The sequence below is a fragment of the Talpa occidentalis genome, unplaced genomic scaffold (genome assembly GCF_014898055.3).
Source record: "Talpa occidentalis isolate TD23 unplaced genomic scaffold, MPIMG_talOcc4v2.1 talOcc4.9, whole genome shotgun sequence".
Classification (NCBI taxonomy): Eukaryota; Metazoa; Chordata; class Mammalia; order Eulipotyphla; family Talpidae; genus Talpa; species Talpa occidentalis.
Genome location: NW_023605305.1, coordinates 97,873,077 through 97,897,973, shown reverse-complemented (window position 1 = coordinate 97,897,973; position 24,897 = coordinate 97,873,077). Strand labels below are relative to the sequence as shown.

General features: G+C 32.2%; 1 protein-coding gene across 4 annotated transcripts in view; it reads right to left on the bottom strand.

Moving 5' to 3' along the window:
* Positions 1 to 1,111: 1,111 nt before the first annotated feature.
* Positions 1,112 to 24,897, bottom strand: part of PTBP2 (polypyrimidine tract binding protein 2) — a 78,458-nt gene continuing 54,672 nt past the window's right edge. Inside the window, exons 8-14 of one of the 4 annotated variants that reach the window (XM_037500515.2) lie at positions 23,038 to 23,233; positions 10,008 to 10,162; positions 8,522 to 8,555; positions 8,012 to 8,104; positions 2,938 to 3,154; positions 2,761 to 2,838; positions 1,112 to 2,598 (exon numbers count right to left, since the gene is read on the bottom strand). In XM_037500515.2, coding sequence (XP_037356412.1) covers positions 2,466 to 2,598; positions 2,761 to 2,838; positions 2,938 to 3,154; positions 8,012 to 8,104; positions 8,522 to 8,555; positions 10,008 to 10,162; positions 23,038 to 23,233 — 906 coding nt within the window. In that variant the 3' untranslated portion in view covers positions 1,112 to 2,465. The remainder of the gene's footprint in view (positions 2,599 to 2,760; positions 2,839 to 2,937; positions 3,155 to 8,011; positions 8,105 to 8,521; positions 8,556 to 10,007; positions 10,163 to 23,037; positions 23,234 to 24,897) is intronic. The other 3 variants (XM_037500516.2, XM_037500517.2, XM_037500518.2) reach the window with 3 other exon arrangements.

Here is a 24,897-nt window from a genome sequence, read left to right as displayed (position 1 = left end):
CTTCCAAGCTAGTACCACCTACAAAAACTACCTGAAAAGGGAATAGTACCTATTTTCGGGTATTTCAACCACCACTTAATACTTAGGAAGTGCTGCTCAATTACTCATTAACCACGGTATTGGTTTAACACAGGCTTTAGGCCCACCTGTTGGTGCTAGAGTGCCCCTGTTTCACATGCTAATTTAAGAAAAAAAAAAAAAAATCACCTCACCTACCTTCAAATTACCCCAATGTTTTGACTCAATTGTAAACAATTACCCTTATGGTAATTTTTTAAGGTGACTGGATATTCTGATAATATAAAGCACATTCTTTTTTTTATCTTCCTAATGTATTAGTTTTGCATAACTGTCAGAATAAACCTAAGGAACAAGTAGAACTCCAAAATCACTGGACCAACAACCTGTGTTAAGAATTAAAACATTCTTAGTAATACAAATAGTACCCCAATCTGAATCCTTTAAAAAGTGAAAAACCCTTAAGTTTTAAAATACCTGAATGTGTACCTTCCTTCCCACCCCAGGCAAAAGCAGGAGATATGTTACTGTTTCCTCCCAATAACATCGAGTACCCATTGTTAAAAATCACAAAGTAGTCTCAGATTAGTAGGAAATCTTTGGCAGACACAAAAGATGAAAAGATGAAACTGCAGCAAGAGAGCATGGCAAATCCAAAAGATCTATCAGTGCATAAATCTACTGGAAAAAAAAATAACAACAACAAAAAAGATAGAAAGAATTAACAAGCTACAATAAGTTATGTCTTTAAAGCAGAATTTTACAGGGTGGGAAATGTTTAATATGTGTCCTCCTTAAAAGCAGTTACCATCTTTTAAATTAAAAAAAAAAAAAAAAAGCTGGTATATTTTCACAGCATCTAGATTTATTTATGGTATAAAGTCATAGAATTATTATTCCTTTCCCACCCTGGCAGAGAATAAACATGAATTTAGAAGCACAGTGGAGTGAAAACAAAGAAGAGAAGAGAGAAAAGGCAGCAGAGAAAGACAGAAAAGGTGAATACAGAGCTACAGAAGTGTTTATTGAGCATGCTACAGAGGTAAGCAGAGTACACACAAAATGAAATTAAACAACCATCAAACCTCCCAACTTTGTTAGAAAATTAATTTTTAATTGTGCCGCTTTCAAACTATACTGAATTTTACATTTCTAAAGATGTAAAAACTCAACTAATAGAAAATATACATGACCATTCTGTCTACATAGATAACAGAATCTATGAATCTTGAAACTAAGTACATCAATTTCAAAAAGTATTGGTCATTTAAACAGAATCAACAATTCATATTGACAAGAACTATTCAAATTAATTTGACCTGTAGATTCTGAGCCATGTTTTTATTAAAGTCAGATCTATACCTAAATACAAAATATTTTTGAAGATTTATTAAAACTGAATATTACAATGCAAGGTAAATTAAGACTAAAGGCACATAAACTTTGGTCCCACCTGGTTGTCAGTTTTAGAAAACTGCCACAAAATTAATCTTCCTGCAAATTTTCGCAGTACACTTTCTTTATCTTTGAAAAATACATGCACCAGTTCCTGAACTAGCTAGACCAGTCTGCACATGCTCAGAAATCCACAACCATATTTCCAAATCTTAATTACAAACTAAGGATGGCAATATATATTTAAATGCACGTAAGTCATGTCAACTTCAAAAACATCTACGAAAAATATTCAGCCACAAACAAGACATTACTTAGTGCTGACATTTATATGATACGTCCCACAAGAGTGTGTACAAAAAGGTTAAGATTCCACAATGCTTTCCACATAGGGCTCAAACTTACAGAAATCACTTTGTTGCATTAAGAAAGTAATACGCTGCATCTTGTTAATTTTAACTAATGCCTACATTCATAACTGAATCTAGACCAGAATTGTGAAATACAAAAGGCCAATGTCTTTTTAAAGCAATAAAGCCTAAGATAGTATAAACTAAAAATGCTGCTTTATTCTTTCAGTATCATGTATCTTATTTGATTAATAGAAAGAAATGACAAGCCAATAATTGAAAATAAGTTCCAAGCAGGAGAAACAAAACTTAACCTTTTTACACACCCCTGCCTAAACATATTGTAATTCCCATATAACAATGTGCCCTAGACAACCAATTCCTTTTTTCTAGTAAATGCACAATAGCAACACTAGTTTTCCTTTTTAAGGCACGTATGTCAACTAAGTTGAAAAAAAGTAAAATTAAACTGAAATTTTAAACAGACAATAAAAATGGCTTCTCTATAGAATAGATGAAATATAGCAGTAACTCTGCCTTTACATATGCCATTTCATTTTCTAACCAAGGAATGATAACAGCATGAAAATAAAAAAAAGGAAACAACAACAAAAAAAATCAAACTCTGGTCCCCACTTTTCTGAACAGTCAATAGGTGATGACACCAAACAATGTGATTCACCCCCAATCTTCATCTCCCATTTAAATTGTTGACTTGGAGAAAGACACTCTCAGATGATGGTTTTCACCAAGATTATAATTATGAAGATCAATCAAGGCCTGGATAGCTTCTTCCACTGTTGCCATCTGAAGAAGAGCCATTTTGTGATCTCTTCTGAAACAAAATTATGAAATTAGATACTTCATAAAAACCAGGAAGGGCTTAAATAATTTTTCTCATTTCTAAAGTTTCTAAAAAACAAAAGAGTAAGAACTATTTGAAGAAAACTTTTACTTCTATCAAGTCACTAATTTAAAGACAAGAAAGCTTGCTTACTGAAAAAACTTAAATGCTTTCACAGTGCCCCCAGTGTTAGCAAATAATGTTCGTAGATCTTCTTCTGCTACTGAAGGACTAGGAAAATTAAATGGGGGAAAAGAGAGTCAAGATTAATACATTTTATATTTTATTCCTAAAGTGTGTATATCCTTAATCTCCAGTTTTAATACTTACGGGATATTGGATAGGTGAAGGGTAGCAGAAGGAGGAAAAATGTTTTGAAAATTTTTGGATCCAGGTTTCTTAAAACGATGCAATGGGGAATTACCAAAATCTTTTGTTAGCCCTTGATCATCAAGTCCCTCTCGAGGTAGTTGTACAGTCTGATGTTTAGATAGAGTAACACGAATAATTTTTCCATACATTTTCTGTCCATTAAGGTGGTTCATGGCTACGAAAAGAAAGAATGCTTATTAAAAAACAGTATGAACAAAGTTCAAAGCAACAAAGTTTTAGAATAGAGTCCTGTATTTTTATTTGCATTGGAAGACATGCTATGTGGCAAAAAAAAAAATCCAGATTATGAATCTCTTAACAATTCTGCTATTTTCATATACTTAAGGTGTTCAAGAAAGAACTTAAGTTATTGATAACATTTCTCCTTTTTCACGAGTCATGATACTCTTCCTAACTCTCTCAAATTCATCTATTCATGTAGGATTGCCACTTTTTATGTGGCTAACAATCTTCTAATTTGTCTTCCCAGTGAATTTTTCTATTTTCAATTCTATACACTGCAGCTGGAAGACCTCTGTAAAGTACAAAATTGATCATTATACCTGCTTAAAACCCTTAAGAATAAAGTTTAAACTTATTCTTCGAATAGATTATCTATGAATAATGTACAGTACCACTATGTTAGTGCTGGAAATCAAGTAGTAAGAACCATTTAGATCTCACAAAACAGTACTTTAGTACAGTACTTCTTATACTTTATGTTCCAGCTATACAAAAATTTTCTTTAATCAAGTCCTAGTTCTTATCTTTAGCCCTGTGTGCTTGATGTTCTATTTAATAACAATTCATCTCCTTATCTGTTACTTCCTCAGGAAGGCCTCTCCATATACTCTTGAAAGGTTCAAATATTCCCACGCAGTATACGTCTTTTTAAATGTATCATTATTTTAATATCCATATCCTCCTTCAGACTGTAAGCTACACAAAGACTGGAACCATCCCAGCACACAGCACGGTGCCTAAACAGAACATTACAGTGGCTACTACCATATATTTTAGCTAAATTGAAGGCCAAATCAAAGTATTAAAGGTATTCGAGAGGTAAAAGCAATGTGGAGAAGAGCGGGGACATGAGAACAAAATCCGTACTCTAAAAGTATTTTTAATTCATTAGTATACTAGATACTCTGACAGGAGTTAACCACAATTTATTAAGTCCATGCATCCTGTCATACAAAAAAGGAAAATGCTGTAGAAGTATTAAAGTACAATTTATAAAATAATCAAAATACTTTTTCACATATCTCCTCCTTAATTTGTAACAATTTACTCTTCCTGATTATCTTATTGTAGTGCTACTACAGATTAAAAATTTTTTTGTTAAATTTCTAACTGAGGCTAACAGAAAAAAAATCTCTCAGGCTTGAATTTTCTCTAACTTTATATTGCACTTCACATATGTTTATGAATTTATACCTGTAAAATAAACTCACTTAACCATAGTGGTGGTACGTATCTCTCTATAATAAAACTTTTCTGAGTTTTAAAATATCTTAAAAGTTCCGTAATTCTATTTTGCTTGTTTAAAATGCTACCAACTCACAAAATGTTCTAGAAAATGAGTTTTGGGGAAAAAGTATAAAGTAAGGTTGTCATAAGAAAGCTGTCATAGTAAACCTTTGAAAAGTTATAAAAAGACTGGACAAAGAGATAGTGACAGAGTAAGAAAACAATAAAAAGTTCTAGGCATGGTAACTGTATAAAGCTGAGGAGTAACAGAGAATCGGATTATAAACTAAAGCAAAAAACCCAACAGCTATCCCAGGAAAAAGTAATGAGAAAGGGTCTATCTAAGTCAGCTAATTGTTGACAAAGAGATCTGAAATGGGATTTTTAAGTTAAAAATAAATATGGCATAAATAAAGTAATCAATGGCAGAAAAGTCAATGTTGCACAGTGAAAATGGCATTTTTTTTTTTTTCTGAATATAATTGTTTTCTTTCCCCGCTGAAGATGTTAAGGAATGAAAGCTAAGATTTACAGATGTTTGCAGCTTATGTAATGGGAATAAGAGCTCTAGCAAGTTGTCCCCTTTGTCACTAAAGATACTTGTGTTGCCCCTCTCATTTCTTAAAAATGAACACGGACATCCATTTGTCTATTTTTAGTCTTTTCAAAGGACCCAACATGTAGCTTTCTAATCTTTATCATTTCCATTCCTTGGGTTTAAATCATTATTCTTAAAGTTAAAGCCTTCTATCAAAACACCACTTTTCACTGTACCACACATCTTATTTATACAGTACATTTTTTAGTTTCAAATATTTTTCAGAATTCATTAGTCGTGCAAGTCAGAGAATGCAGTCTGCATGAACTTTGCCATTTACATTCCGTAACACTGACACATGTAGTTACAAAAATATGTTCCCTGCATAACTGTTATATAAATTAACTATATATTTATAATTCTGTTTAGATAATTGTGCTGTATCATTTCTTTTGTCTATCTGAAACATAATTCAGAAAGGTGGGTTGAAATCCCCTGCTATGATGGTGAATTTGCTCAGTTCAATCTATAATTCTGTTTTATATATTTTCGGGCCATTTTAATTAGCCACAAACATACATAAAGCTTGTGACTTCCTGGTGAACTATAATTATGTTTTCTTTTGGTTACTATTTGCCCCATATATCATTTTTATTACTTCTTTACTTTCAACCCTTCCCCATCCAACACTATTGTAAATAGCGGATAGGCAGCTTTTTTTAAATTGTTCATTTAATGGATGAATTTACTCCCTTTATGATTATTACTAATGCATCTTGCTTTTTTTTTTTTTGCATCTCGCCTTCTACAATTTTTCAATTTGTTTTCTGTTTTTCTCATATAATTTGCTCTTTTCTCCTCCTTTCCTTTGTTTTAGGAGGAAATGTCTCTTGAAATCTCTTTTATGAGGACAGCAATGCTTCTCTCTAGTTGAAATGAAAGCCAATATATACTAAATATAACTCTAGAGTTATAGGTAGAATTTATTTTTAATCTTTGAAGAGCTATACTTCTAAAATGGTAGGAATTTACTAAAGAAATAACTTAATGTTTGTAAGTTTTAAAGCTCTGGTTTGAAATGATTTAATATGGCTGCTAATATTTGCAAAACATTCATGTTTTGTTTTAGATATCTAATTGGCTTAACACTAGTATCTCAATATTTCTTGCCAATCCTTTCTCCTAAACATCAAAATATCTGCCTATATGGTAAAACAGTACAGTTGACCCTTGAACAATATGGGTTCACTTTTATGCATATTTATCTTATCAACAAATGTAGTACTGTCAATGTATTTTTCCTAGCTTTATTGTAATACACTACATAATACACATAACATACAAATTGTGTTAATCAGTTGTTTTTAAGTCAAAAGTGAGACAGGGATTTAACTGAGGTGGGGAGACAGTCGTGCCCCTAGCCCCTACGTTGTTCAAGAGTCAACTGTATTTCTAAATACAATCAAAACCAAGAAGAATGAGAACAGAGCCCAGAAACAAAGCATATTAAGTCTTATTTTTTCAATAGCACATTCTAGTTTTATGTGGGTTTTGAGATGTGTTTATTGATATTGCAAGACCATAAAGCACAATCTACCATAGCAACGAGACATAAATAGAACTAATGCCTCTAAGTCAAAGCTTTAGTGGAAAGATTGTCCAAAATTATGTGTTCAACCAAAATTCCTATATTGAAGCCCTAATCCTTCCCCTTCTCCCCCATGACTTTGGCTATAGAGCCTTTTGTTAAGGAGGTGATCATGGTTAAGTACATTCATAGGGATGAGGCCCTAGCTAATAAGACTGGTTTCCTTTTAAAAGGAAGAGACATCAGAGATCTAGAAGAAAAGTCATCTAAGGAAACAGGCAGTCATCTGCAAGCCAGGAAGGAAGTCCCCACCAAAACTGTGAAAAAAACAAATCTCTTGTGCAGGGACTCAGTAACATTTTGTAACTAACCAAGTATAATGAAAATAAAAATTATTAATTTAAAATAAACCTACATAAAACAATATCCAAGAGTCTTAAATTCTATCTCAGGTACTTCTCAACCATAATAACTGTGTATCTCTTACTTATAGGAGACTAATGCTACCCACACCTCACAGGGGGATGAGAAAGTAAGAACTATTCTCATAGACTTTTTTACTAAAGCATGGGACACTGTAAAATACTACTTATAACTACCCCACTAGAGTATTAAAGTGCACCCAAGCAGAAGAAGAAAAATTCTAAGCATATGTTAACATGATTAGCACTTTTACATGTCTTGCTTTAAAGATGGGTTCTCTCTATTGACCAATAAAGTTTTCTACACTTGAGTTACCGAACTACATCTAACACCAAAGGCCAAAAGGTCCAGTCATCATCTCATCAAAAAGGGCAAACTTCAAAATTATAAAAGTATATCATCCCTGAATTTCCATAAATAGAACTCGAACATATTGATATTTACATTCAATCAATCACATAGTGAATACATAGCTGTAATCTAGATTTGTGATTTGATATTGTCTAGGAAGTCAAAACTACAAATTTTAATCATTTAAGTAATAAGTATAACTTGACTACAATATATTTTAAGATTCCAAAAACAATAATGTTTTCAGCACAGGTTTTTCATTTTGTAAGAACCTGGTAGCTCTAAATTACATTTTCCACATAACTTTTTAAAATTAATCAGGATTTCAAGGACTATATGACTAGTTTAATTTCTATCACTTAGAGTGTGACCAGAAACAGAAAATACCAAGAATCTTTAAATGCCATAATTCTTATGTGAAATTAATATTGCATTGAGAGCCAAAACTTTTTTCCACTAGACTGTGGAAAATTATAAAGAAGGTAGCAGAAAAATGTTCATCATCTATAACTATTCACATTGACACATAAACATATGACATTGTAAGCTCTGGCTATTAAAAAGAGATTTATACCTGACATAAAGAGGTTTGCTTATTCACAGATTTACATTATATAGTTGACGATCGTAGAATGTATAGATATTACATAATTTAATCTTACCAAGTTGCGACTGGTTTCCATCGGCCATCTGTATTAGAGCACTGTCTTTCTTATTGTACAAAATCTTCACACGCTGCACATCTCCATAAACACCTTTTTTGGAGCCACAGAGAGGTAATCCAAAAATGGAATTAATTTTACGGGCAAGTCAGTTAAAGATTATCTTTCTGACATATTAATGAAACATTCAGACATCAACATGATCACTCATTCAAACTCCTCATTCTCACAAATGAATAAAGGAGATCAAGATTTTGAACAGTGAATTTTGAAAAGAATAATTTTTGATAAACCCTCAAAGCTATGTGAATGATATTAAATTAAAGACCATGCAAAATAAATCAGCATGCATTAAAATAAATTTTGTGTCTATGGAGAGTTTTAAATAGCAAAGAAAAATAGCAAAAGATTTACTATTCAACTTTAAGCCAAAGTGCTAGCTACAAATAAGAATTAAAGTGAAACAAAAATCAAATCAATAATAAAAGTATAGTGCTAACAATAACATACCGAAGAGGGTAAACAGACTTTGGGGCGTAACCATCTTTAGAAGGAGAGAAGAGCAAGCAGCGTAAGACAAGAAGAGAGAAGAGTCGAGGAAGAGCGGAGATGAACAGATCATCCATAACGAAGGGTGGTTCCCGCAGAATGGTGAGGTGGTCATGGATCATGGTTCAAGGCGGTTAATTGGGGCAAGTTGGTCCGAGGAACATTTGTTCAAGCACAGAAGCATGAACATAGGGAATGGAGACAGGGAATGAAGACAAGGACAAGGAAAATAAAGGTAAGACAGGGAAGGGAATGGGCATTTGGGAAAAGACAAGGAAAGGGGAGGTGAACACACAGGGAAAAGGATGAAATGGGGAAGGGTAACAGCAATGCAGAAGAAAAAAATAAGGAATCGGGGAACAAAAAAAAAATAAAATATAGGTCAGTACATAGGAAATGCAGGAATTTGGTCAGAAAATGGTTGGTTTATGTACTGTACAAGAAAAACTGAGTAAAATGTAGTCATCCAAGACAAATATGGGTAAAGTACATCTATATCAAAGAGTAAATTACAGCATTTCATCTCAACATAGGGAAGGAAAGCATGCATAGGAATTTTAAACTTTGAACTTTAACTGCATAAGCATGGCTGGTTATGAAATGCAGGCAAAAGTCTTAAAATAAAAACAAGGGCACTCTGATTCAAACATTTTAGCATGCAGAACTGTGAATGACAATAGTATTAAATGATAAAATAAGCTTTATGTTCATATTAACAAAGGCCAATTAAAATGAAACAAATATTCAAATTAGACACCATAAACTGATACATTGAGCTTCCCACATTTCATACCAGCTTTCATAGCAATCAAAATAAAATATACCAGACATAAAATGTACAACTAAAGAAAATAACTCAGCAATAAATTTTCTTTAACAAGAAGGGGGGGAGGGAATAAAGTGAAAAATATTTTTAGACGACAATGACTAATAACTGCAAAGAAAAAATTACTAAGAAAGGCTGGAAGAGTGCCTCGTCAAGATCATTGGAAGAACCTTCAAAGAAAAATGTATTAGAGTAGTTCACATAAAATAAGATTTAAAAAAATGCAATGACACATAAGCATGAAATGAATAAGCAAATAATTAGAAAGGCAAAGAGCAAAACTGTTTTACAGTTAAATCTGCAAATTGGTTCACAGTTGCCTTTGATAACAACAAAAAGATAAAAAGCCAAACTACAGTACTTCACCATATTTTTCTTAGGAAAAATAGGTAGTTAGGTTAAAAAAAAATATATATATAGAGAGAGAAATATGACCATCTAAGGAAATAAAGTATTGTTACCTAAACAAGTACATAGACTTTATTCAGAAGTAGGAACATACAGAAAATACTTTGACTAATGAATGTACATAAAAAGAAAGGCAAGTGCAAAATGAAATAAACATGAAAAACTTTCACAAATGAAATGGAGTTAGAGAATAAAAATTAGAAAATTACTAACCTCTTCATTTAAATTGCTAACCAACAGGACTGTATTGCCACCAGCTGAGACTCCAGGCATACCCACTCGGCCAGCAGCAGCTGCAGCAGCTGCTGCAGCAGCATTTGGAATAGCCAAAGGACTCAGAGCTCCTGGAACAGCTGCAACAGGAAGCCCTAATTTTAAAATAAAGCATATTTTACGAAACACACACAAGTCGTTTACAAAAACCAATTTAAGCACGATGGCGGCACGGCTGAGGATTGACCATTCCAAATGGTTCCTGAAAGTCAATTTTTATTACATTTAGCAAAGGGGTTGCTGATACATACAGTTAGAGAAAAATAACTGGTTTGAATGAATCATTATTAAAACTAAGGTACATACCTGTATTATCTTAAAAAATTAAATATAACAGCCCATTTCCTATGAAAAGCAAACAAAGTATAAATATATTTTCAAGTCAGAGACTTGAAATACTCACTTTCTTAGTTTATACTGAGATACAGATCTAAAATTTATCTTCAACATAATAGTAACTCACACATTTTATATATTATCATATATTATACACACACACATGCATGTGACGTTGTTCATAAACTCACACTTAAAATCAATACAATTCATGTATCGTAAGTCTTTTGGTTCCTAGAGACAATCACCTTGAATATCATTTAACTTACTCAAATTATCTAGAGAAAATATTAAAATATTTAATTCCAAATAATAATGAACACAAGTTTTGCAAACATCCCAGTATAAAGAATGTCTTTATAACACATACTTTCAATATTTTCTCATCCTTTGCCTATCAATTTTAACACTTCCTTCTTCTACTTTCCAGTCCTCCTGTTATATCAACATTAAGATATTTAAGTCATTCATTCTTGAAATTCCTTTTAGTCTCAACATTTTTTAATCTACTTTTCAATTACCATCCCTTAAGTTCTTACATACCAGCTTATTCAGTATCAGTTGCCTAAAATAATGAATTAAATGCTCTTTTTCTCCTTCCTGTGATAAAGGAAACAGACATCCAATCTAAACAAAGTTAATTCATGACATACCTGGATAGAACTGGCCCTTAGCACTGTCGTCCCATAATGTTCATGTTTTATTTCTTCTTTTCTCTTTCCAGCCTTCTTGTGTATGTCCTAAGGATGTGCTCTTCTTACCTTTGATTTCAGTTATCTTATTCTTTCAGCCAAGTTTCTGATCTTTTTACTTTATATAGAAACTACTATGACTTTTCACTGGCAGTTTGAAGTTAAGATTAACAGTTCTTAACCTCTTTAAGTTTCTGACTTACAGAATCTCCCCCTCCAAGTTCCTTTTATCCCTTCTCTTTGAGAATTCCATCAGTTTCTCATTTACAATCTTGCACTGTCTTGAGTTTATTTCAGCACCTTGGTGATAACCATCTTTTATGATCCCCTTTCTCTTATTTCTTCATTTGTTTAGATTTCACTTTTTGTTTTGGAAAAATTTGCAATACGTACAAAAGTAGGCTGAATAATGAAATCCCATATATCTGTCACACTGATTTAACAATTACTAATTCACGGTCAATCTTAGTTTCACTCACGTACAGTTTGTTTACAGTAAATCCCAGAAATAAGGATCTAATTTTAAAATAGAAATTTACTTCTCCATGTTAGCACAGTTACAGTGCTTCATAGACTATTTCTATTTAACATTCTAATTCAATGAATAATTTGATTTGCTTGCTTTTGTCAAGTATAAAGATACAATACATTCCTAATTCTTAGGCATGTGCCACAGTAATTCTATGCGTTACTACTCTTAGAGACTCCTTGCCCTCCTCTTTAAACATTGTTGGTATTTTCAGATAGCTTTTGGCTAAATGAACATACCAGGCAACTAAAGTTAACAATAACATAATTATTCAACAGTGGCAGAAATTTCAGATGTTGACATTACAACATTAAATCATTCTACTGCTCCTATGTCTCTAATTGGTCACCTTTTACTAGAAAAACTAAAAATTCTGTTGAGTATGTTGGTCTTTAATAGGGTCCACTGATGGCCCCAAACACATATACACCAGCTGCAATTCATGGCATGAAGAAAAAGTTCAGTATCAACCCTCAAATTCCCTTTTATTAATAAGGAAGACTTAAAAAAATCCATCTAAGACATCTAACTTGTTCTTTTTCTACAATAAAAAATTAAACCAGTTTAATTTCTGGTTTTATTTTCAATTCTAATAGGCAATGAGTAATTCTCAGGGTCCACTAAGTCAGAAAAACTTAACTGAAGAGCTTACTTACTATATTTACCAAAATCAAACTCTTAAAAATCTCCTAACCCTTGGCTTTTCTCAGTACTTCCCTTGAGTCTTACAACTATCTTCTGTTTATCAAAATACTGTGTATATCCTACTTATCTATAATTGTCTTGAATTTAAATCATACACTGAAGGTGTCAAACATTTTGGTCTCAGGAACCCTTTATACTCTTGAAAATTACTAAAAACCACAGAGAGTTTTTATTTGGGTTATAGCAATTGATAATTTAATACATCAGTAATGAAAACCAAGAAACTTCTAAAACATAAGAACACACATTCACACATTCTTTTTCTTTCAGACTGAGATTAAAAAACTACTGATACTTCCAAAATAGTCCTAAGTCAGACCTATTATTAGTCTTTCCCTGTTACCATTTCAAGAAAAGTTACTAATTCATGAAATACATAAATTTGATCTGTCTAAACATGATAGTCTTAACAAAATATTTCTTTTTTGCAAAAAATGGTTTCCTCTAAACTACATGTCCATTATGCCATTATACAATTAAACAAGCTAATAAAAAAAGGCCAAAAATTTAAGTGAAGAAGTATTTTTCAAAAAATATTTTTCAAGATATTTTATCATTTAAAAAAATATTTTGAAATCTGGGTTTTGATTTTGAGATACCCTGATGACATATTATTTAAAATACCATACCTTATCATGGAAAAAAATGGTCAATGAGAAAAAAATTAACAAATTTAAAGAAATTTAAAACAGTAATTAAGAATTAAAAGTCAAAGCTGAAGTTCTTTTCTAAGTGTGACAGAACAGAGACTTTTAAAAATGCCTGAGAAAGCTATATTTTAACAAATAAGGTCATCTTTAGTAAAAATAACTACTTATTTTCTAGTAAGAAAGAATGTATGTTCAAAATAAATGCAATTTATTTCCTTCTAAGTAAGGAAGTAACAGAAAGCTTACCAAAAAATGAAAAGTAACCTATGAGGAAGCCTCCACTGTTGTTACTGTCTGACCATTCTGGGCCACTGTGTCCAGTCAGGTGGTCTATTCTACTGTCAAATGAGTCCTCATTTCAGGCAGCCTGGAGGGTGGTGCAACAGAACTTTCAAAAATGAGAGGCAGTCATTGTCCTTTAATGCCACCTATAAGTATTTCTCTTCCCCTATTTCCTCCCCCAGGGCCGATAAACTTAGGAAAACTGCTTAAGCTATCCTTATTTAGTTCTAAATCACTGGAATGGTCTGAGTTTTTAATGGATTTTTAAAGTCTCTAAGGATAGATAGATTCCACAATTTTCCTCAGTATAATTTTCTCTGAAAAATTACTGTCAATCAGGCAAGAACTCTTTTAGGCTTAATCTAAATGTCTGCTACAATAAAAATATAAAAAGTTATGAAATATTTCAAGATTCACCATTTACACCATGACACGGAATTCTGAAAAAGAATTCTATATTGTATTTTTCATATTAACGTTAACACCTAGCTAAAAGGTGAGACAATATACCAACTTCCCTTTGTATAAAGTATATAAAACATTTTATACACATTGGCTCCAATGGATTTTTAGCTGGAGAAATAACAGTAATTTTAATGATTTACACCTTTAAAATTACATTCTGAAAAACAGTACTATTTATGCACATTGATAATGGGGGGTAAAAATGTCTGTTCTATGTCCAGGATTGTTATAAGGATAAAAGAATGTCAAAGAACTTCTAAACTGCATATGCTAAAGAAAAGGAAGGTGACAAAGGGATCTTTTTGATGCAGCATAATCTCCCCCAGTTGACCAGACATTGAGTGATTAGCAATTTTGTGTATTTCTCACGTTCTAACACTATTCACTAATCCTTTTTTTCCACTGAAACTAATGGGACACACAATGATATACATGATAAAGATCCAAACTCCAGAGAGATCAAGTGATATAAATCTACTTCCCTTCCCTTTTGCTGATGCACTTAGGCAACCTTAACTTTGCCCATTTCACCTTAGAATTAAAGTATTTTAAGTCATTTACAAATTTTATCTGATTTGTAATCAGTATTTTTATTTTTATTTTTTAAGATTTATTTATGTATATGGGCCTCCTCTGGTGGCACAGTGGTTGAGTGCTGGTTTCGATTCCCGGCCACCGGAAGGAAAGCTGCCTGCAGCCTCTGCAGCGCCGGTTCGATTCCCGGTGAGGGTCCCCCACATGGCACGCAAACCTCTCCTGCTGTGCCCGCTGCTCCCCTCAGCAGTTTATTTCATCAGTCTGCCTGTTCTGTTCCCCGCTATGGTGAATTCTCTCACTCTCCCACGCTTCTGACTGTACCCAGTGCTTGTATTAAAAAAAAAATGTAATTAAAAAAAGATTTATTTATGTATGTAAGAACTGGGGTATAGGCCAGAGGTGGTGGGGGGTGAGAGAGAGAGAGTGGCGGAATAGAACAGACACATTCACTAAAATACTCTGCTGAGGGGAGCAGCAGGCTAGTCAGGAGAGGTCTGCTATGCCATGTGGGTAGCTAGCTCCCTGGCCAGGGATTGAACTCATGTGCTGCAGTGGCTGCGGATAGCTTCACAGGTTGTGTCTTAACCCCCTGCACCACCAGTGAGGCCCTCAGTATTTTTAGATTTACAGAAAGATTAAAGTTTTCCAGACTTCCTATGTAATCATCCCTCATTAACATCTGTCCCCCATTATTAACATCTTGAATTAATTAATACAGTAGGCAATTAGTCAATATTGGTATTAAACTAAAATCCAAACTTTTTTCAGATTTCCTTAGTTAGCATCTCATTTCTGAGGGTTCCAGGTTCCTGTAATTACATTTAGTCCTATCTCCCTAGGTTCCCCTTCACTGATAGTTTATGACCTTTAGGATACAGCGTATTTTATCCCCTTTATTTCCCATTCTAAAACTTCTATTTAAAGTCAGTTATGTGATTTCTTTTGGTGTTACTTCTTTTCACTGTTTATATATATACCTCTAATTGGAGGGCTGGCGGTGGAACTTTGAGATCCATTCTAATTTGGAAAGTACAAGGTAGGAGGAGAAGTTTCTACATTTTATTTCCTGATTTTCAAATAAAATAATCACTCTTGATAAGAGTGACAATAGCTATTCTTTCCTCAAACAATCCATACCTCCTCTTCCACCAACATTTCCTTCAATTCCCATTTTGCCCCCTGGAATCCATTCTTTTCTATCATTAACAACATATTTCACCATTTCCTTTAGAGAAGGTTTTTAATTAAAAGCTTGCTTTGTCCTAATAAAACTTATAGTCCTCTTAAGTAATTTTTATCTTCCTAAACCCTTCCCCAAAGGGAAGAAAAAAAGGATGTTTTATTCATCACTGTGCCCCACCACCCAATGTTACTTTCAGACTGCTGTTCTACTACCATCAATTAGGACAGTTTTTGATGTGAATGTCATGAAATCATCTCTCATCTGAAGAGCCATCAGGTCACTGGGACATTTTTTCTCATTACATAAGGACTTGAGCACTTGACTTTATATTCTCTCTCAGTTCCTGTCATCATCCTTTGATCTGCTAAACACTCTGGTTTCACAATTTCTTAAAATTTACATCAATCCACTTTAGCAAACTCTCTTGTTACATCTTTGGAATTTCTTTTCTCTATCTTATTTCCCATTCATTTCTAACATTTACATCTCCTTTCCTGAATTCAGTCTATGGTCTTCTTGATACGACTCCTACTGAATCACTGAACCCACTTTTGGCCTTTAAGGTGACTATTTCCCTATCCTTCCTTGACTTGACTTTAGTATGTAGCCTGTTTTGGCTCACTTGTTATTAACCTTTCAATGTTTTCCAAAACCAGTCTTGAATAAATTAAACTTTACATTTTGGCTATGCTTTCACCTGGATTTGTAAAGCACTGAGAGTTTCATTTCACAAACATTGTGTTATCCAACATTCGTAATTTCCTAGTTTATCTTCCAAAGTTCCCTAAAAATCCACCAGACATTAGCCCTTTATCCTCTCACTCTCAATCTTACTAGAGATTGTATCTTCAGTAAGTACAAGACTGAGATCACGAGTATAAAGTTGAGACCATATTTCCCTCTAATTTTTTAACCAACTTCAAAAGTCTTCTCTTATCCGTTCCCTTTTCCTCATAGTAACAAAGAATAGTTAAAATAATTTGGACCATTATGAAAATGATTACTTCCGTTTTGGTTCCAGCTCTGCCCCTAAATTTCTGTGTGAGCTTGATAAAAATCCCTTCTAGTTCTCACAATGGTCCTTAAAAAGATCGTATTTTCTAGGGCCAACCTTTCTAGTATAATCTGTCCAATCCACTACAATCAGTTTTAGAACTTAAGCTAGACTTGAAAATAGAAGCTAATACATACTAAACATTCAATTATATGCCAGGTACTACGCAAAGTTCTTTGCAAATACTACTTTCCTATATCTATAACAATAATACATTGTTAATTTCATTTATAATCACTCCATGAATAACTTCACAGTAACTACTGAAAGGAATAGGAATTTACAATTTTAATCCTATTTAATTCCTCATTTTAGTCCTATAGTAATAAACCTATTTATTCCATTTGAAAATGCTGAACTGATATCAACATGAACTGATATAAGATATTTTCTCTAATGTTTATTATCACGTCTGTGAACATAATCTCTCCAAAGTACCAATTACCACCAAACATTACTTCCTTTGCTCAGAAGACAAAAAATAATTCCCTATAAAAATGCATTCATTCAAACATTTTTAAAAGATTCATGTTAAATAAACCCTGTTAAGGTATTTGCTTCAGGTTAATCTGTAATTCAGAAGTTAATATTTCACTCACTAGAAAAAAATTTAAAAAAGAACAGTTCTACTTCAATTCCAGCAACTTTTCTAAACAAGGTATTTTAAAAGATTTTGTGAGATTAATATTTTTAAAATTCAACAACCGCAGTATAGCATAGGAATAGTTCAAAAACCCAAAGAACTCAACACCAATTTCTAACAATGCACACATGGAGAAGGAGACATGTTCCAACTAGTTCCTTAGATGTTAAAACAGAAATAAAATGAGGACACGAAGTAATAAATTAGTACAAGATTTTTTTTTCTTTTGGCCAAAAATTTCTGACTTATGTTGAACATGTTAAGCACTGCTTTTTTTAAGTGTATGTTTTTCATCTTTATTTTGGTGTATGGCATTCAGTGACACATTAAAAAAAAAATCTATGTAGTTTAAGATTTCTTAGAAATATTTCTTAGATGTTAATGAATAATTATTACAGTGTTTCTTGGTAGATAGCTTTCAAATGTGTGCACATCTGATGAGTTATTTGGTTTATGACCGTAATTTCTTAGCCTTATTAATGGAATATTACATATTAGGGTTTTGCTAACATTAGGTTTTTAAATAAGTTTTAATGTGATTTTTGAAAAAATAAAAATACATAGCTCTATCTGAATCCAATTTTAAATGCATATATGAACAAATTTATTTTAGTTTCAGAGATTTTTCAGAAGTTAGAACTATAACAGAAGGATATTTAGGCACTTGGACAGAGAGACCAAATTTTAAAGGAAGAGCAAATTGCTCTTTAATCAACAGCAATCGCCAAAAAGACCCTACTCCCTACAAACTGATATATGTATACCTTTGAATTACCTTTTCACCAGCATTTCTTTCTTTAAAAGTCCATTTAATGGCCTATTCACAATAATTAACTGAAAATAGCCTTACAAACTCATGAGAATACCTAGACTCTGGGACTACTGAATGTTCAGTTAAAAAAAAAAAAAAAAAGAAAAAGAAAAGAAATTCCAAATTTTAAAAAAAGGTAAGAAATTCCAAATAGCTTGTTGGGGTCAGACTGCCTGATGTTTTAGTTTCCTTGGAAGATACTAAAACCTTGAACAACGTAAAACTGATTAAATAATACCTAAAATATAACAAATGACTATATCTTATTTTCTAAACAACACACATACACACGGAAAAACAGGCATCAGTTAAATAAATTGTAAGAAAATATACAAGGACTGCTCCATTTAACTCACTGTTACAACATTTTGCTTAGCTATCTACCAATTAGCATGGGTTTGTAGTTTTTTCCCTCCTCACTACTGTAAAAGCATAAGGTAGCAATGTTTCACAAAAGATATGACTTTCCTGCACATGTTACAAAATCACATTAAAAATAAATAGATAAAAATAAATAGAAATAGATGACATATACACATGGTACAAGAAAAAGGACACTTAGGGGATGTTAATCCCTTGATTGAATAAATAACTCATATCTGAAGGTTAGCTTTATCTCACAATTAGCTATAAGAAGTGGTTTATATAGTCTCTTGGTATTTACTGAGAAAATACTAATACTTCCCAGCATTTTATTTTATGGGACTAAATCCTTTTTTGACAGAAACAGATCTCAATGTTAACTATTTCTGTTTAGTCCTTTGTCCACCCTCCTTTTTTGGGGGGGCTATTGGGCAAGACCATAACAACAACAATAATCACTATGAACAAATCTAACTCATACAAAATAACAGTGAGAACTGGGTAAACCTGAAGATGAACTAGGTATTCAATGACATTTAAAAAATCATTGTCAAATTTGATTGGAATGGTAATTATATTATGATTTGATAAGAAAATGTCATCACTATAGATATATTATGCTAATGTTTAAGATGAGATCATGACATTGCTTCAAAATACCATAGAAAAACTGAACAGATGAAATAAAATAGGAACTGAATTGAGATGATGGGTATATGTATTTCATTACATTTAGTAAAAGATAAGTGAAATAACCATTCATATTTTAAAAATACCATCTGAAGAGCCCATTCAAAAGTAACAAAGAAAAGCAAGTTTTCAGAAATCATTTTTTAAAATTGTTTTCAATTTTTACTTGTTAAGACTGTATCACAAATACATAGAAAAGAAAAAGTAAATTCAATTAACTAAAGTAGTTAAAGAAGAATTATACCAACATAGATTTATACTGAATAAGGCAAGAAAATACTGCTCAATAGTTATAAAGAATGTTTTTAGGACAATACTAATAACTTTGCTACAAAGCTAAACCTTAGCACTTATTAACACCTTGGGACTTTAAAAAAATACAAACTTTACAAACTACATATATGATTGTATGTTTCTTATATCTCTTCTTATTATTTTAACATCCACAAATTTTCTGCAGAAAGTATGCTTTTCCTTTCTTTTAAGACCTTATGATGAAAATGGTTGACTTTCTTAAACCCCAAATATACAGAAAGGTCTAAAGTATTCTCCAAACATACTACCTGCCCCAATTTTTAAAATGTAGACAACATCATAAAAAATCAACTACTTCTAGCAATTTCTCCAAAATTGATCCACCCCTTAATAAATTAACTACACTTAAACATGATAAAATGATCATTATAATGATGTCTCAATTTATAATCGCAAGGATTTTTGATCACCTTGTTCTTTGAAGTAGAATATGTGAATAACTAATAGTCTGCCAGATTTGTGATTATGTATTTAGATGTCACATTTCTAACTAATTACAAAGCACTCCAGTTTCTCTTCTTGAATTAATTACATTTTCTGAGAAACTGTGATTCCTAGCACTAAAAGAAAGAAACAGAGAAGTCAGGTATAGGTGTTAGTCTTAAAATAAATCAAACAAAATGCATAGTATTGATTCCAAGGTAATTAAATTTAGTCAAGTACTTAGATAAAATAAAAACTCATACAAGTTAGTGAATGTCTCTAAATACTTAGAAAAAAATTATCACCTTACGCTTATGTTCTTACAGAATTCCTGAAATAAAGCAATACCTATTAATTATTTCATTTTGAACAAGTACTGTTAGAAGAAGATTCCCATCATTACATTTGGTTGTACAACATTTGGTTGTTCTCTGAAATCCTTTGATTAAATATCATTGGAAGCAAATAAAAGGAGAAAAAAGTTACTATTCTAGAAGTCATAAACTACTAAAGCAATTATTGGAAGTTGCTGTAAATGTGTTTGAAGACTACTTTAGAAAGCAAACCGTAAGTGATTCCTTATAAAGACTGTCATCTTTATAAATTGTGTGGGGTTTTAAAAAGTTACCTTAATGGTAGCTTATAAGTGGAGACTTCTGAATTGAGATGAATATTTAAAAATGCTCCCAAAACTGGTCAGTCTGAAATATGTAAATGAAGTTGAAGGCTCAGCTCATATCAAATATGAAAATAATATCCTTAATAAGCATTTTACATCCCAATAGGAATTCAGACTTCTAATTATCTAGTAAGTTTAAAAATTATAAAGTAGCTTGCTAAAAAAATTAACCATAATCACATCAAATTAAAAATGTAATACTGAACACTGACAGGGAAGAAGCAGATTACCAGTCTCATTTACCATTAGCCTGAAATTTTATCACCTTTCTAGAAAGAAATTTTCATTAAGAATCAGAAGACTTTAACATTCTTTGATCCAAAAATTCCAGGTCTAGGAATCCAACTTGAGAAAATAATTTTGAGACAATGAAATTATGTGCAGGGAACTTATCACAATGTCAGCAGACTAACAAAAAGTATGGAAGTAGGTTAAGAAAAAAAGTAGAAAAAAAACTTAAGACGACAATTACAATAAAATAACAATTGTAAATACTCTGATTTTATTTTGTACAAAAATATATATTTATAAAGAGAAAAAAGAGAAAATACCTTATAAAAAGTATGACCATGTTTACTGCTAGTAACTAAGTCTGTTATTAGGTATTTAAAAATTATAACTCACTTTCAAAAGCTATTTGAAGATACAAAAAATAAAAAGCCCAGTCATAATGCAAATTATGCAAAGCCATTAAAACAGGTAAATGATAGTTATTTAGTAAAAGAAGATGAAATTATATTTTCAAAACAAAACATTTTCCTTTTTCTTATGAAGCAGAAACAAAACCATTTAAACTTCAAAAATTCAGTGCAGAGCTGGAAGAAGACAAATATATTAAGAACCAAGCAATTTTACTCACATGCTTTTAGTGCAAATTGTACCTAAAGAATGCATAAAAGCACAGAGTAAGACAGAAAATATGCCAAAGATTCATCATCTTTACTCAGAAAAACTTTCTAAAAAAGTTTCACTATGGCCATGATTACAAAGAAAAAAGTAATGACTTCCCAGAAAAATCCCGATGACAACTAACCAGGACTCAGGCCAGAATCAACAAACATAAGTAAACACACACTATTTTGAAGGGTCCAAAGAAGTGGTCCTATGTTAGATGCTAGCTGGAGATACTTGTTATTTTACCCTTAAACTGTTTCTTTAATAAGCTGCATATTAATCTTAAGCTCAGGAACTATAAGTAAAACACTGGTATCACTGCCTACTTCATTTAGCTGTTTTAAAAAAGACGAAAAATATATCTGTCAAGTGCCTAGCAGAATGCCTAGGACTTAGAAACTATTCAATATGGTTGATTATTTTCCTCTTTTGTAAGATAATTACCATCAAAAAAGAATTTAAGAACCTACATTAAGAACTGCAAGCAAAAGTAAGGCATCACTCATTGTCTCACTCAGGACTTCACCTTTGAAAATGTAGTAATTGATATTATCAATCTGCAAGCCAAAATGAACAAACAAATGCTTAAACTAGGTTGAGTGATAGAAATTCTATACAGAAAGAATGTTAAAATATCTATTACATTCATGATAAACAGCTATCATTTGTGCTTGATGTGCTAGAAAATTAGAATAAAGGGTCAATTTTATCTGAAGTCACCCGTATTAATTTCAAACATCAACTCATGCATTACAGTGTCCTTGTGTCCCTGTTCATAGATACATCACTTACATTATGGAAAGTACAACAGTTACATATTCACAGTAAATACTTCCAAGAATTACTTCAATATAATGCTACTGTTATTGATCAACATTACATAAACTGTAAGAGCTCATTTGTGACTAACCAGTTTTATACTACATATGTATAAAACAATAATCTGTAGATAATCTCAGAAATACCAGAACTCATAAATTTCCCAAACACATGAAGTAAAAGCAAACTGCAAAATTTCACCGTGTATATCACACTTATTTTACTTACAAGTAACATTTCCCCTTACTTTTTCTTCCTCTTGAGTCCAACTATTAGTTCCAAATTTTTGCATTGTATTTTTGTTAGGTGGGGCAAATCCATTATAGAACAAGGTGAAATATAAATTATTAAGACAAAAATGCACGAAAATACCAAATTAAATTTTACAAATAATTCTAATCTAAATTGATTTTTAAAGGAGACTGTAATATGCTTAAAAAAAAAAATCCAGATGCTTACTACCATTACATGTTGTATCATTTATTTCACTGTTTCTATGTATACAAAATTAAAACCATCAGATTAGCCTTAAAGAACAGGCACAAGAGCCCACACAGGTAGAATTAGACCTGGATAGTGGTGACATTAAGTTAAATGTACGTCTTTTATTAAACACTCAGGATTATTTCATTAAAGCTGTTCTTTTGTTTTGGTAGAGTGGTGTGGGAGAGAAAATGAGGTAGAGAAAGCAATATAGTTGATATCATTTTAACTACATTATGACAAACACTAAGATTTCCCTCTTAATAGCATTCATATAACTTCTCACCTAAAAAAATAAAACTTTATATAGTTTCTTAAATTCCAATACAGGGAACTGATTGTACTTACTGGATTTTAACAGGCACTTTCCCACCTGGCAAAATGGAAGGAAAGTGGTATAGACAATAAAAATCATACCTAAGAGGGATGTCTCCTTGGCAAATGCTGCAGCTATAGCTGGATCCAATGCAGGTTGTCCATCCCCAGATGGAAGATCAGGTCGAGTATAATCCCTACTTTTATCATTGTTGTACTTCACATTCAAATTCACAAGTTTGGAAAAATCAATCCTTAGGGTACAGCAAGCATTATAGATATTTTGACCATCTAGGGCCTGTTAAGTGAATAAAGCATATCAGTAGTGTTAGGAATCAAAATTAGCAAAAAGCATGTCTTTATAGTAAAACCTAATGCATAACAGCCATCAAAAGACAACAAATTTCATACACTGTTTTTCACTATTTCAGTTTTAGGTGTAGTATTTTCCATAAATACTTTAAGTGGGAAGTGTTACTTAAATCTGAAATACAAAGTTAAACATATGTACTAATACTTTTAATTAAAAAAAACCTGCAAATAGTTTATTTTTAACAAGGGTCACAGTCAATCCTGCCAAAGTAGTACCTTAACAGATTGCGTAATTTTTTATGTAAATTTTATAAATGGCAGCTTTTGTAAGACTTGAATAATTTTATAAGGTAATTTCCATTTGATGTCACATTGTATGAAGTCCCTCAAGTCAAAAACATATCATTGATGTATAATAGTAATTATATTGATGAAATGTGGCAAAAACTAGTATCTTCCTTAACCTTAACTAGTATCTTCCTGAATGATGTAATTTGCTGAATTAGCAAATCCAGCATCATCTCAGGAAAGATCTGAAATAGAAGAATGCCAGCTCTAGACACAAAAGTCTACACTCAATTAAGTCATCTTGAGCAAGTTTCTTAACCTCTTTGAATCTCAGAATTTTTCTTAATCTGGAAAACTGAGTTAATGATGCCATGCTTCCTCACAGGGTTATAAGATCATATATGTGAAAGGACTATGCTGTTTATTATTATCACTATGTTCTTTTTCTGCTCCAGGTGACTGAAACAAATTAGAGAACAGGGGCATATATTAATTTTTCATTAGATAAACAAACACTGTATAAAGCAGCAGTTTGAAAATGGAGAGTATGTTTAGCTCCATATACCACAGTGAAAATAAAACAATAGTTCTTCTGATAAGCATATATAAACAGATGTTTATGTACATCAAGATCCATAAGATGTGTTTAAAGTGTTAAAAGTGTATTTTAATAGGACAACAGCTTTTTTTCACTTACTTGATGTCTGAAAGAGAATTTTTATATTACCTATTTTAATCATCATAAGATTAACTAAGAAAAGTAACTGAAACTTAAAAACAGAAGTACCTGTTTTAGAGAAACTATAGCTGCTTAATGTATACAAGGCTGGTAATTCGTTCAAATATTCCCACTCTATGGAAAAAAGAAAGCCCTTCCCTTAATATATCAAATTAAGACTTATAGTGAATGTATTCATCAAGTTAAAAACTATCTTGAAAATAAATGAACACAGGGCCTCCCCAGTTGTGCAGTGGGTTGAGCACAGCGCTGTGAAGCTGTCCATAGCCTTTGCAGCACCGGTTCGATTCCCAGCCGGACAGGGAGATTCCTACATGGTGCAGCAGACCTCTCCTGTCGCGCCCACTGCTCCCCTCAGCAGTGTATTTCAGTTGTCTGCCTGTTCTGCTCCCCCCTCTGTCTCTGGTGAATCCTCTCATCCTCCCGCGCCTCTGGCCTATACCCCAGCTCTTGTATAAGTAAATCTTAAAAAAAAAGATGTGATATATATACACAATGCACTACTACTCACCTATTACAAGAAAAAGAAACACTCTTAAAAAAAAAAATAATTGAACACAAGCCTACTCATTTCAATAGAGTACTGGTGAAAACTCAAAAGCAACAGACACATCAGGATCTGA